The sequence below is a fragment of the Marmota flaviventris genome, chromosome 14 (assembly GCF_047511675.1).
Source record: "Marmota flaviventris isolate mMarFla1 chromosome 14, mMarFla1.hap1, whole genome shotgun sequence".
Lineage (NCBI taxonomy): Eukaryota > Metazoa > Chordata > Mammalia > Rodentia > Sciuridae > Marmota > Marmota flaviventris.
Genome location: NC_092511.1, coordinates 19,614,036 through 19,627,357, shown reverse-complemented (window position 1 = coordinate 19,627,357; position 13,322 = coordinate 19,614,036). Strand labels below are relative to the sequence as shown.

Genomic DNA, 13,322 nt, shown 5'->3' with positions numbered 1-13,322 from the left:
AACTTTCTTAAACAACTTTTACAATCTTTCAATTGCAAAGACCAAGTTTGCCGTAAAATTATATTAGCTAATAGTCTTAAGTAAAATCTGATCCCAAACTACTTCACTTAATATTCAGGAAGTAGGTGAAAAGAAAAACATTAAACTAGTTCCAATCCTATATTAAAAGGATCCTGATTGTATGTATCTGCCTGCCTTTATTTATTATGCACCCATTAAATACAGGGATTCTTCTAGGTACTTCATACTTATCAGCCAAACAAATACCAAGATCTCTGCTCTTGTGCAACTTATATCCCAGTGTCTTCAATTTGCTTTGAGATTGGTTTAGTGCAGAACATACCAGGAACTTGTTTTTGCAATTATTTCTGTCCGAAATAAGTCTGACCACAAATATCTTACATAATTTCTAATTACAAATATGTGAGAATTGAAAGAACACAGAAAATTTTATAAATTCAAGTCTTTGTAACTACAATAAACACTATATATCTACAAAAATTATTTCTTCAAAGAACCGATCCTCATTAAGAAAAACAACTGTAGGGGCTGGGGTTGTGGCTCAGTAGTAGAGTGCTCGCCTAGCACGGGTGAGGCACTGGGTTCTATCCTCATCACGACATAAAAATAAATAAATAAAAATAAAGGTATTGTATCCAAATACAACTAGAAAAAAAATATTTTAAAAAAATAAATAATGAAAGAAAAACAACTGTAGCTGGGCGCAATGGCGACTCCGAAGGCTGAGACAGGAGAATTGCAAATTCAAAGCCAGCCTCAGCAATAGTAAGGCACTAAGCTAAGCAATTCAGTGAGACCCTGTCTCTAAATAAAATACAAAATAGGGCTGGGGATGTGACTCAGTGGTTGAGTGCCCACGAGTTCAATCCCCAGTTCCAAAAAGAAAGAAAAACTGTGCCTGAAATAATGAGTACCTACCTTATTTTGAGAGTCTGGGCTTTCTGAACACAAGTAAATAATTACTTCTACTTCTGTAACAAACCTCAGCCAGGTGTGGTGGCACATGCCTGTAATCCCAGCAGCTGGGAGGCTAAAGACGGGCGAATCACAAGTTCAAAGCCAACATAAGCCATTCAATGAGACCCTGTCTCTAAATAAAACACAAAAAAGAGCTGGGGATATGGTTCAGTGCCTCTGGGTTCAATCCCCAAATCCCCAGTACCCCCCCCCCCAAAAAAAAACCCACCAAATCTCAGATGCTGGATTTGGAGGTGTAGCCCAGTTATACAGCCCGTGATTAGCAAGCACAAGATTCTGAGTTCAATTCCCAGCACCAAAAACAAATAAACAAACAATAACAATTAAATGATAACTCACAAACATCTCTATCATTTATACTTAAAGAATGCCGTAAGTGAAAAAACAATGGCTGGGTTATAGCTCATTGGCAGAGTTCCTGTCTGGTTGCACAAGGTTCTGGGTTCAATCCCCAGCACCTCAAAACAAATAAATAAATAAGTAAAATTACCCACTCAACTAATATTTTAAATGTCCTAAAAAGTAGTATATATTCAGAGTACTTCTAGTTATCTGCACATTAATCAATTGGCTTTGGATTGTCTAGACGTGAACTATTGGTAATTACTGCCATATGTGGCTACTGAGCATTTGAAATATGCCTAATCTAAATTGAGGTGAGCTGTAAGTATAGATTACACTGGAGAAGAATAGTATAAAATAACTCAATTGTTTAAAATTGACTACACAATAAAATAACATCTTAGATATGAGTTAAAACATTATTTAGCCAGGAGCAGTGGTACAGACCTGTACCAATCACTTGAGAGGCTGAAGCAAGAGGATCAAAAGTTTGAGGACAACTTGGGCAAGTTAACCAGACCCAGTATCAAAATTAAAAATAAAAAGGGCTGGGGGTGTAGCTTAATAGTGTAGCACCCCTGAGTTCCATTCTCAACACTACCAAAAAAAAAAAAGAAAGTGAAATCATGTATGCAGCTCACGTTTCTTTTGAACAGCACTGGTTAAGACAATAGTATACTACCAAATCTATGCACAGAGCTCATATATGTTGAAGATGTACTCAGCCTACACTAGTCAATATCTTTTATCAAAATACATAAACATCAGAGACTAAAATGAAATTGTTTAAAAGTACACAAACAAGGGCTGGGGTTGTGGCTCAGAGGTAGCGCACTTGCCTAGCATGTGTGAGGCACTGGGTTCGATTCTCAGCACCACATATATATAAATAAAGGTCCATCAATAACTAATAAAAATATTAAAAAAAAAAAAAAGAACACAAACATTTGAGGGACTACCAAGTGTTGGACATTCAATTGATAAAGTAACATTGTGTAACTTTCTGTCTCACAGAAGAAGACTCACATATTCTATATACAGCTATTGTACACTGCGCCCCAAGCTCCTACAAAAAACTGCCTGGCACCACCCAAAGTACTTTACTCTCATTTATAAAATCCTAACAACTATCTATGTAGTAGATACTATTATTAATGTTATTTCTAAAGAAGCTGGGCATGTTGAATGTGCCTGTAGTATCAGTGACTTGGGAGGCTGAGGCAGGAGGATCAAAAGTTGGTGGCCAGCCTGGAGAACTAGGTGGAGACTCTGTCTCAAAAAAAAAAAAAAGTGCTAGCTCAGTGGTAGAATACCCCTGGGTTCAATCCAAAGGAAGGAATGATCAAAAGAATGAACTGAAGCAGAGAAAGGTTAAGTAACTTGCCAAAGTTACAGAGCTATAACCTGTGGAACTAGGATTCCTACCCAGCAGGCCTGATGCAAAACCACTACACATTTCCCAAGTAAAAGGACTACACACAAAAATTATGCCATTTTCTCACAGGATTGGGTTTCCCAAAAAAAACTAGAGTAGATGAAGATATTGCTCTGCTGCCTTCTCTCTATGCCATCCTTCTCAAAGGCTGGTTAAAACTTATCACATGAATTAAATCCCCCCTCTCCAGAAAGACTATCTCATCCCTCTGGCCCAATTCTTAATTGTCCTTCAGACTTCATTTTATTGTGTTTTTTTGTTTGTTTGTTTGTTTGTTTTTTGTTTCTTTCTTTCTTTCCTTTTTCTTTTGCAATACTGGGAATTCAACCCAGGGGCACTCTATCCCTCAGCTACACTCCCAGCCCTTTCTATATTTTTTTATTTTGAGACAGGGTCTAGCTAAGTTGCCTACATGGGCCTCAAACTTGCAATTCTCCTGCCTCGGCCTGGCAAGTCACTGGGACTACACCATGCCTGGCCAGAACGCATTTAAGACATCATGTCCAAGCAAGACTACTCAGACTCTTCACAATTCAGACTAGTCCCCTCCTCCCTGTGCTTACTACTCTAGCACTGTCCACACTGCTGATTGTCCTCACCAGAATGCTCAAGGGGTCTACAGCGTCCACCACTTCTCCACAGTGCCTATGAAAGTGCCTAGCATTAGGTATTTGCTGATTGACCCACCCAGCTACAGCTAAAAGCAAAATATTAAAAGCAAACTTTGTGCTAAGAAGTGCTAACAAGTTCTAAGTATCATGATATCTCAACAGTATGGTACCCAGGGAATGATGATGACAAGCCCCCTTCCCCAAGAAGGTGATTTAAATAAAAAACATATTTAATTACTTGTCCAATTTTATTTCAATATAACTTGTTTTATGAGAATGAGTTAAATTGCTGATAAATATAAGAAATCCCAACCAGCTATAATGCTATTAATTGGCTGAAACCAATTTAATTTTGACAACTCCCAGAGTTCAAAGACTACAGCAGTTACCTCTCTAAATAATCTCATTATAAAATTAGTTATATTTTAAAAAGGGTTTTATTCCACTGACCCAATGCAGAAGCTGGGCTCCCAATGACAGACAACCAGGTGTTCTTCAAGGATTGTGGGAGGTAGAAAGTGAACTTCATGCACAATTACTTTAGCACACAAGTCATGTTAGTGCCAGAGTCAAAAGGGACTTTCTTAGCCTTCCCTTTTCTTTTCCTAAACGGGAAACCGATTAAAAGGTCAACCTTTAGCTCTTACTTTCACAACAAGTAATTCTGAAACATGTGGTCAAAGTGTTTTAGGAGTCCTTAAGGCTGTGAACAACAACACACTTTACTGTAAATTCTAGCATCAAGTAAACCAGAAAAGAAAACTCCATTCTGTCAAGTTGAGGACAGAAGCTGATCATGTTTCTCAGATTACTGTTTCTGTTGATGTCCTGAAAAACACTATGAGGCAAACATGCCATAGATTCCCACCCCAAGCACGAAGAGCCTCCGATTGTTTGACACATCAATGGATTAGTCAACTCGGCCAACTCACTTTTCCCCTCTAATTTGCCTTAATTATTCTTCACACAAACCCTCAAGTTCACTCCAAGTTGTGACCATATGCAATCTTCTTTTTGCCCCCAAGTATAAATTAGGGCCTTTACCACCTAGCTAGTATTGCTTCAGCCCGAAACACTAAAATCTCTCTCTTAAAAATGTCACACATGTAGCAATTCCACACAAATATGAAAAAAGCCAGTCAAGTCACTTAAAGAAACAGGCAGGATTCTGGAACGTTGTAAACTGCTGCATATTTTGTGTCAGCGGGCACAGAGCAAAGGGGGAGACCTTGAAAGCAGAAGACCGGATGGGAAGCATGGGAAGACCCCGCCCCAGTCAGCTCAAAGCCGATTCAAACAGTAACTTGGGTCTGTCGTTTGGAATCGGAATCACTGAAACAAAGGCGTATATTACGAGAAGCAAGATGTCTGGAGTAAGAGAAAACGGCTCGCCGCTACAGAGGCCGTCCGCCACCCTCCCACAGGTCTTACCTATGGTGGAAATAAAGGTGGTATTGAAGGCATCATCCGAAAAACGAAAAAGGACGCAGGTCTTCCCCACTCCCGAGTCCCCGATCAGGAGCAGCTTGAAAAGCAGGTCGTACGTCTTCTTCGCCATTGGGAGGAGCGGCTCGGGCTCTCGCCGCCGGCGGCCCCAAGGGATCGGTCCTTCTCACCACGGCCAACTCCTCACCCGGGCGTTCTTGGGCCGGAGGACCGGGGAAGCGTGGGAAAAAAGGAGGGCTCGAGAGGATGCGGGCGACCAAGGAACAGCCTCCTCAAGAAAGCCTCGACGGTGGCGGCGTCCCGAGCCTCCGAGGGCGGCGACCGCAGCTCCGCAGCCTCTCCCAGCCGCTCCGCCCGGTTCCGGGGAGTCGGTCGGGACAAAATGGCCTCCCCTCCCCCCTCAGGGCTGCTCGGCCGGGACGCTCCCACAGGCGAGCGAGTGAGCTCTGCCGTCGAGGGAGCTCGGCGGACGGGAGGACAGCCCCTCCCGGGCAGAAACTCCGCGATGGGACGCGGCGAGGACAGCAAACGAAGACCGCGAGCGGACGAACCCAGCTACATAGCCCCAGGAAGGCGAGCCGCCCCAGCCAGAGCCACCTTTTCCCCGTGCCCTCTCACGCCGGCGTGCGCGCTGCCTGAGACGCACGCAAGGACGTACGCCCGCCCTTCCCTCGCGCCCTCGCCCTGCGGTCCGCCTCTGCGCACGCGCGCAAGAGAGTGTTGAGGGCACAGGGGGGCGGAGACAGGAGTGAAGGATCTCTGTCTGAAGCCGGGCCGAGAGGGGCCGGGGGCGGGGCCAGAGAGGGCGAGGCCGCGGGCGCGCACCCTGTGGCCGCCTGATAGGGTGCGCGGCGGTACGAGCACGCCCCGCGAGAGGCGCTGCCTAGTGACTGCGCAGGCGCAGCACGGTGGCTAGTCCCTGCTTCCCTCTTGCATTCCCGGGGTCTCCCAGCGAACTACTCCGGGTAACCTCTGCGTGGAGTTTGTTGGGAGTGGGACGCTTGAGAATCTTGGCGCAGCGACGGGCGTAGGTGGTCATGTTTTCTTGTGTAGCTACAGCTCGTAGACATATATAAAGTAAAGGCCAGTGTCACTTAATAGGTTCTTTGTAAAACTTGAAAGTCTCCTGGAGTGCTCGCTTTAGTGGGCCGGCCATGACAAGAGAAATATTACTGCTGCATCCCAGTTTCTTTAAGCAGGAAAAATTGGCGTTAGAGCAGGAGTTCGAAATGGAAAAGCTGGCCAAGCTACTCGGGTTGGAATGATGTAATCGTCCTTCCGGGGCGAGAAAAGGAAGGCTGAGGAGCACCTGGGCGCAGAGAGAATCTCCCCGCGAATGGAAGGTTCGCTGCTGTGCTCTGCGCGTAGAACCTGCTCCAGGCCTTTGCGGTCCTTGGGAATCCTGGAGACGCCAAGAACTCTATGCACAGGAGGCGGGGCCCCTCCCTGCCGCCAAGTAGTACCACCTTGTCGAAAATCCAAAGATGGTGAAGTCCACCTGAACCTTGCATTTTCTTTTAATTTGCCTTATCTTTTTTCTTCTTCTACCCGCAACAGTGTTTCTCTTTTTGGAGGAGAGGGGTGCGGGGGCGGGTACTGGAGATTGAACCCGGGAGAGCTTAACCACTGAGCCACATCCCCAGCCCTTTTTTATTTTGAGTCAGGATCCCACTGAATTATTTAGGGCCTCGCAAAATTACTGAGGCTGGCTCTGAACTTGCGATCCTCTTGCCTCAGCTTCTAGAGTCACTGAGATTACAGGTGTGTGCCACCTCACCCAGCTCCCCAACAATCTTATTTACACTTTCCCTTCCCCCCCCCCTTTTTTTTTTCTTTTTTTCCATAGTTGGAAAATACGTGCTTCTGACCTCAGTATGCTCCATCACTACAGCATGCCTAGGATGTGATCTCAAAGTGGTTGAACCTGGTGAGCTGGTTCAGCTTGAAAAAGTATTAAACTCTGGGACGTCTGGAAAGCAAGAAACAAGGATTCAGAGAGAATTTGAAGCCACAGTTTTACACACAACCCCACCGTCACCAGAATGTTGGTGTATTTGATATGTAATTAAAATGAGTCTTTGGGGAAGTTCCAGTCATCATGCTTCAGTCTCAAATTCTTCAAAGACTTGTCTTGCCTAGTGTGGTCTCACACCTGTAATCCCAGCTACTCAGGAGGCTGAGGCAGAAAAATGGCAAGTTCCAGGCCGTTTAATGAGACCCTGTCTCAAAAAAGGAGCTGGGGTGCAGCTTCTTAATACAGCACCCCTGAGATCAATCTCCAGTGCAAAAAAAAAAAAAAAAAAAACTATAGCATGGGAGGCTGGTGGTGTAGCTAAGTGGCAGAGCTTGCACTTAACATGTTCCATCCTTAGAACAAAAATAAAGACTTTTCTTACATTCTTTTTCCTTCCCAAACACTCCTAAACTTCATGACTTAAGATGCTTGTCTTCTCATATATCTCTCTCTTAGATTGGATTCTCTGATTGTTTTTCATAGTCTTATCTCTTAAACCTACTTATCCCCTGAATCATTTCTTATTCAGCTGGGAATGTCTTATGATAAAATCAACAATTCTAAAATAGGCTAGCTATGCAAATCACAAAGCCAACTATGAGCAGTGCTTCACAAATTTGTCATCAATTCAAGAGTTATAACCCTTGAGTACCTCAAAATTTTCAGTGTTAGCTTGATTATTCCCTCCAAAATAAATCTGATAAATTCAACCCCCAATATTGTAAAGCATCTTGAAAGTTGTTTTTGTTTTTTGGTGCTGGGGATTGAACCCAGGGCTTATGCATATGCCAGGCAAGTGCTCTACCACTGAGCTACCTCCCCATCCCAAAAGTATGATTTTTTGATGTAGAAAGTTTAATTTGGAGAGTAATACTATTATGTAAATTTAGGAAATAATGAGCAGCTAAATAAAACAAAATTCTTCATTCTATATCCCAGTTATAACCAATAATTTTATCAGAACTTTTCCCCCAATGAACCCATGTTCTAAAACTTCAGAAATTATATTTATTAGAAATTTTTACTTATTATTGATTCAGGAGCATAGAATTTTAGAACTGTCATATCTTTGATGTAATTCAACCCCTGGACATAATTGACACATGGGAAGTCTAAGAAGAAGAAAGTTTACACTATTAGTGATGGAACCAGGACTATCTCCAAAAAAGTAAAGGGAAGAAAAACCTCCAAATAACAGCATAAAGGTAAGAATTGGAAGGCTCACCAGTACTTAGTATTTGATACTTAGTGTTAATTTAGTAAAATTAATTAAAAGTTTCACAGTATGGGAGGCTGAGACAAGAGGATCACAAGTTCAAAGCCAGTCTCAGCAACTTAGTGAGGCACCAAGCAACTTAGCAAGACTCTGTCAAAATAAAATATAAAACCAGCTAGGAATGTGGTTAAGTGCCTCTGGCTGGGTTCAATCCTGGTACCACCACCACCACCCCAAAAAAAGTTTTACTGGTATGAGGCATAAGCATCCATTTATATCTGCCACTGAAGCCAACAAAAGTGATCTAGACAAGGGAGACCTGTGACTCTAGAAAAAGAATAAAACAAGGGCTGGGGCTGGGGCTCAGCAGCAGAGTGCTTGCCTAGCATATGTGAGGCACTGGGTTCAATCCTCAGCACCACATAAAGAATAAACAAAAGTACTGTGTCCATCTACAACTACAAAAAAAAAAAATTTTAAAGATTTTTTTGTTTGTTTAAAAAAAAAAAACAAGGATACATGGCAGGGAGTGGTGCTGTAAGCCCAGCAGCTCTGGAGGCTGAGGCAGTAGGATCCCAACTTCAAAGCTAGCTTGGGAAGCTCTTTTGCCTCCCACAACACACCCTTGCTCTCTTGGTTCTCTTAGAAAGACCCTGTCACCAAAAATAATTTTTTTTTTTTAATGTAGCAGAGCACAGTGGTAAATGCTTGGAATCCCAGAGACTCAGAAGGCTAAGACAAGAGAATCTCAAGTTCCAGGTCAGCTTCAGCAATTAGCAAGACTCTAAGTAACTTAGTGAGACCTTACCTCAAAAAATAATAATAAGTGGTGCACATCTGTAATCCCAGCAGTTTGGGAAGCTGAGGCAGAGGACCAAGAGTTCAAAGCCAGCCTCAGCAAAAGCAAGGTGGTAAGCAACTCTGAATAAAATACAAAACAGGGTTGGGTATGGCTCAGTGGTTGAGTTCGCCTGAATTCAATCCCCCATACCAAAATAAAAACAATAATAAATGAGGATGTAGGCCTAAAAGATAAACCTAGAGTCACAAAGTAATATTTGATAAAAAGCACAAGCAATGAAAAAAATGCCTAACTAATACTAGTTTACTATTTATGCCTTTTTCAAAGTTTCTTTGTAATAAATCTAGTCCAAATATTTGCAAAGCCCAAAAAGAAAATGAGACTAGGGCCCAGTGACCCGTGCCTATAAGCCCAGCAAGTCAAGAAGCTGAGACAGGAGAATTAGATGTTCAAGGTCAGCCCTAGAATTTAGTGAGACCCTGTCTGAAAATAAAAAATAAGGATTGGGGGTACAGCTCAGTGATAAAGAGTCCCTGGGTTCAATCCCTAATGCGAAAAGGGGAAAAAAAGGGGAGAAAGAAAGAAAATGAGTATATTTATATATCTACATTGTGAAAGTATTGTGTTTATTGTTTTTTTCAAAACAAAAAAAAAACTAGGCTGAACAAGTCCTGGTTCCAGCCTTCAGCTTAAGCTTTTAGGACCTGCCTGTATGGCTTATAAGAAATTCCTGTCTCAAAAGATTTTGACTCAGGAACATCTTTACCATTATTCTCTTGCACTATTGCTTAATCTCTGTACCTGATTTCTTGTTCTTTTGCCTCCCACAACATACCTTTGCTCTCTTGGTTCTTAAGTGTGGAGTCTTCCCTGGAAGGGCAAGCCCTGCTGTGTCATTCATTGCCTTGCTATAAAACCAAATTCTCCAGTCTCTGTGACTTTGTCTATTTACTGCTGCCTATTTCCTGTGTTCACACCCACAGACTTCCAAGAGGAAGGTTAGACTGTCCTGAGGCTAAGCACTAGTTGCCTAATGTCTACTCTTATCACCAGAGCCTGCCAAAATTCTGTTCTGCCTACTTTTTTTTTTTTTTTTGTAGTTGTAGATGGATAGAATGCCTTTATTTTATTTGTTGATTTTTTTATACGGTGCTGAGGTTCGAACCCAGCACCTCATGCATGCTAGGCAAGTGCTCTGCCACTGAGCTATAGCCCCAGCCCATGCTTTATTATTATTATTTTTTTAAACTAGATTCTGGCCATGTGATCCAGGCTGGTCCCAAACTCCTGGGCCCAAGCAGTCCTCCAGCCTTCTGGAACTGTAGGTTGCTCTACCATGCAATCTGAGCCCCCATGCCTGGCTGCCTGAATATCTTGATTTAGACCCCCTCTATTTAAAAAAAAAAAAAAAGCGTTGCCCCAGCAGGGTACCACCACACACACCTGTAATCCCAGTGTTTCAGGAGGCTGAGGCAGGAGAATCACAAGTTCAAAGTCAGCCTCAGCAATTTAGCGAGGTCCTAAGCCAATTTAAGAAGACCCTGTCACAAAATTAGAAGCTGGCGGGGGTGTGTTGCTCAGTGGTTAAGACCTCTGGATTCAATCCCTGGTACCAAAAATAAAAGTATTGCCCAAAGTCTTCCCCTGTTCAGTGGTTGTGTGTGTACTAGTTCCACTGCCAAGGATGTCTCAATTCTAAAATGTTGGCCTTGGCATTTAAGGGGCTCCAGGCCCTAGTCAACCTTTCTTCCCTACTTACCTTCCACACAGTCTGCTCCAGAAAAAAATATTTTCTTTCCCACAGTTACTATATATCTTCCTGATTCCAAGTTACTTTAACATGGTTCTCTGCTTGTGAGATGCACCTTCTCCTCAGGCCACCTAACATTCCTTTAGCCTTCAGCTTAAATGCTTTCACCATGGCTGTCTCCCCAGAGCGCTCTCTCTCTCTTTCTCTCTCTCTCTCTAATATATATATATATAATTTTTTTAGTTGACTTTAGTACCCTGCCTGGCTTATTAATTTTATTAAATAAATAAATGTGAGAAACAAGCTCACCTGCCCAAACCCAAAGAAATGACTAAGAAACACAGGTATAGCAAAAAGCAAGGTTCTTACTGAGTCTTGCAAGATTGGGTGTCGGGGGAAAAGGCACACCCAGAGCAGTTTCAATCAGCATTTTACTCCCTAGTGTTCAGGGCTTCTTCCCTGGTTCCTCATTGTCTGAGTAGATCCTCAGGGCTGGTCACTCCTCCCAGATCTCTCCTTCTCTGGGTTTTACTGTCTCCTATTGGGTTACTTAAAAAACTGGTAACCTTAAATTGTACCCATCTCCCTTTGTTCTCTTGGGATGAGAAGTCCTTTCTGCAATGATTGAGTGCATTTTGGCACTATGAAGTTTATCTTGATGGTCAGGCCAGCCCACTTCAGCCCACTTCCTGTCACCTCCTGTTTGTGGAAGGGCTGTGAATCTGTCACACTCAGGTGTTAACTGCTGGTAACCATTTGTTCTGTTTTCTCTTCAGCTGCTTTTCTTACATCCTCAGTAATTTTACATTAAAAGCTAAATACTGTAGTCTGAAAATGGATCATTGGGCTTTCTATTTCTTGTAAATATAGCTCCATTATAGAGTTTATTTCTGTAAACGAGAAATACTGTTAAGGCTAACAGGGCAACTGTGATACAGTAGAATACACTAAACTTGGAGTCAGACAATATAGCTTCAAGAATTGGCTCTGCTTGGGGACTGGGGATATAGCTCAGTTGGTAGAGTGTTTGCCGTATGCACAAGGCCCTGGAATCGCCAGCACCACAAAAAAAAAGAATCAGCTCTGCTAGTGACTGCCCACAACAATAGATGATTCATTTAGCCTCACTATTTTCCTCACATCAAGCTAATACCAGAAGAATAGTGTTTCCCAGGATTGTTTTAAAAATTAAATAAGATAACATGTAAATGTACTTTAATATAGAGCAAACACTATGCAAATGTAAGTTATTACTATTAAGAAAGAATGAATTATATCATAAGGACAATGAGAGCAGAAAAGTTAAAAATAAATTTAGAACAGATAAATTATCAAAGCAACAGCCATCTTGGAGGAAAAACATGGTACAGAAATAAGTCAAAGGAGGGAGAAATAAAAAATTAGAACAGGAAAAAGCAAGAATCAGATCTGACTTGAGTTGCAAATATTTAATAATATCATCAGGAGTAAGGAAAACAAAAGAAAGAAATCCAATGGTTGAAAGCAGCAGATTTTAGACACACACACACACACACACACAATAAAAAAATTCTGCACCCTGGACTCCTGTCAAGGAATGCCAACTCTTCCACCTGCATCAGAGGGAGCAACTGGTATAGCACAAAGGCTAAAAACATGGGCCTTGAGTCTGCCAGACCTAAGTTCCATGCGCTTCATTTTATTGAAAGAAAACCTTGGATAAATTGCCTAACCTCCTAAAGGTGTTTTTTTCTGTGAAGTGGGAACAAAATAGAAATGACCATAGGGTTGTGTGAGGATTAAATGAGACATGGTGCTTGGCTTTCAGTTAATTTTCAGAAACATTGTTATCATCACCACAAGAACTTTAAAAAAAAAATCTATTTGGGGATCATTGGTTTGAAAAATGCTAATCTAGAGGAGCACAAGTTTTTTCAAAATCATTTGGTTTTCTGTTGTTTTGGGAGTTGTTGTTTTATTTTGTTTCGGTACCAGGGATTGAACCCAGGGGCATTTAATCCCTGAGCCACATCCCCAGGTTGTTGTTTTTTTTTATTTTGAGACAGAGTCTCACTAACTTTCTAGGGCTCTGATAAGTTGCTAGGCTAGCCTTGAATTTGTAATCCTCCTGCCTCTGCCTCCGGAGTCACTGGGGTTACAGGTATGCACCACATGATTTTTTAAAAATATTTATTTTTTGATTTAAGGTGGACACAATATCTTTATTTTATTTTTATGTGGTGCTGAGGATCCAACCCAGTGCCTCACGCAGGCTAGGCAAGCACTCTTCCTCTGAGCCACAACTGCAGCCCCACCACATGATTTTTTTTTAATATTTTATTTTTTAGTTTTTTAGGTGGACACAATATCTTTATTTTTTTTTACATGGTGCTGAGAATCGAACCCAGTGCCTCAAGCATGCCAGGCAAGCGCACTACCACTTGAGCCACATCCCCAGCCCCCCACGACATGATTTTTAGCATCCAGTTAAAAATCACTTGTTTTGAGACATGGAAAACATTATATTATTCCATGGGAACATCCTATAAGGAAAGAACTTCTAAATCCATTTTTGCAACTTTATGCCTCTTCTAAAAGTGACTGTGCATCAGGTAGGAATCTTAAGGATTCGGGGGACTACATATATACATTATATTCATTGTAAGTAGATGTAAATGTATATTTTTTTCTCAACTCTTATTTTTTTTCAGTAGTAGGGATCAAACCT

General features: G+C 42.0%; 1 protein-coding gene and 1 long non-coding RNA gene across 3 annotated transcripts in view; one reads left to right on the top strand and one right to left on the bottom strand.

Moving 5' to 3' along the window:
• The window catches only part of Rab10 (RAB10, member RAS oncogene family), an 81,509-nt gene extending 76,042 nt beyond the window's left edge, over nucleotides 1–5,467 (bottom strand). The window contains exon 1 of the mRNA XM_027933395.2: nucleotides 4,819–5,467. Coding sequence (XP_027789196.1) covers nucleotides 4,819–4,945 — 127 coding nt within the window. The 5' untranslated portion in view covers nucleotides 4,946–5,467. The remainder of the gene's footprint in view (nucleotides 1–4,818) is intronic.
• A 272-nt stretch (nucleotides 5,468–5,739) lies between these two features.
• On the top strand, nucleotides 5,740–7,235 carry LOC114091115 (uncharacterized). 2 transcript variants are annotated; one of them, XR_003582459.2, is made up of 2 exons: nucleotides 5,740–6,176; nucleotides 6,680–7,235. It is a non-coding gene; the product is annotated as an uncharacterized lncRNA (long non-coding RNA). The 2 variants fall into 2 exon arrangements; XR_003582458.2 differs by having other exon boundaries at nucleotides 5,740–6,320.
• The last annotated feature ends 6,087 nt before the right edge of the window (nucleotides 7,236–13,322 follow it).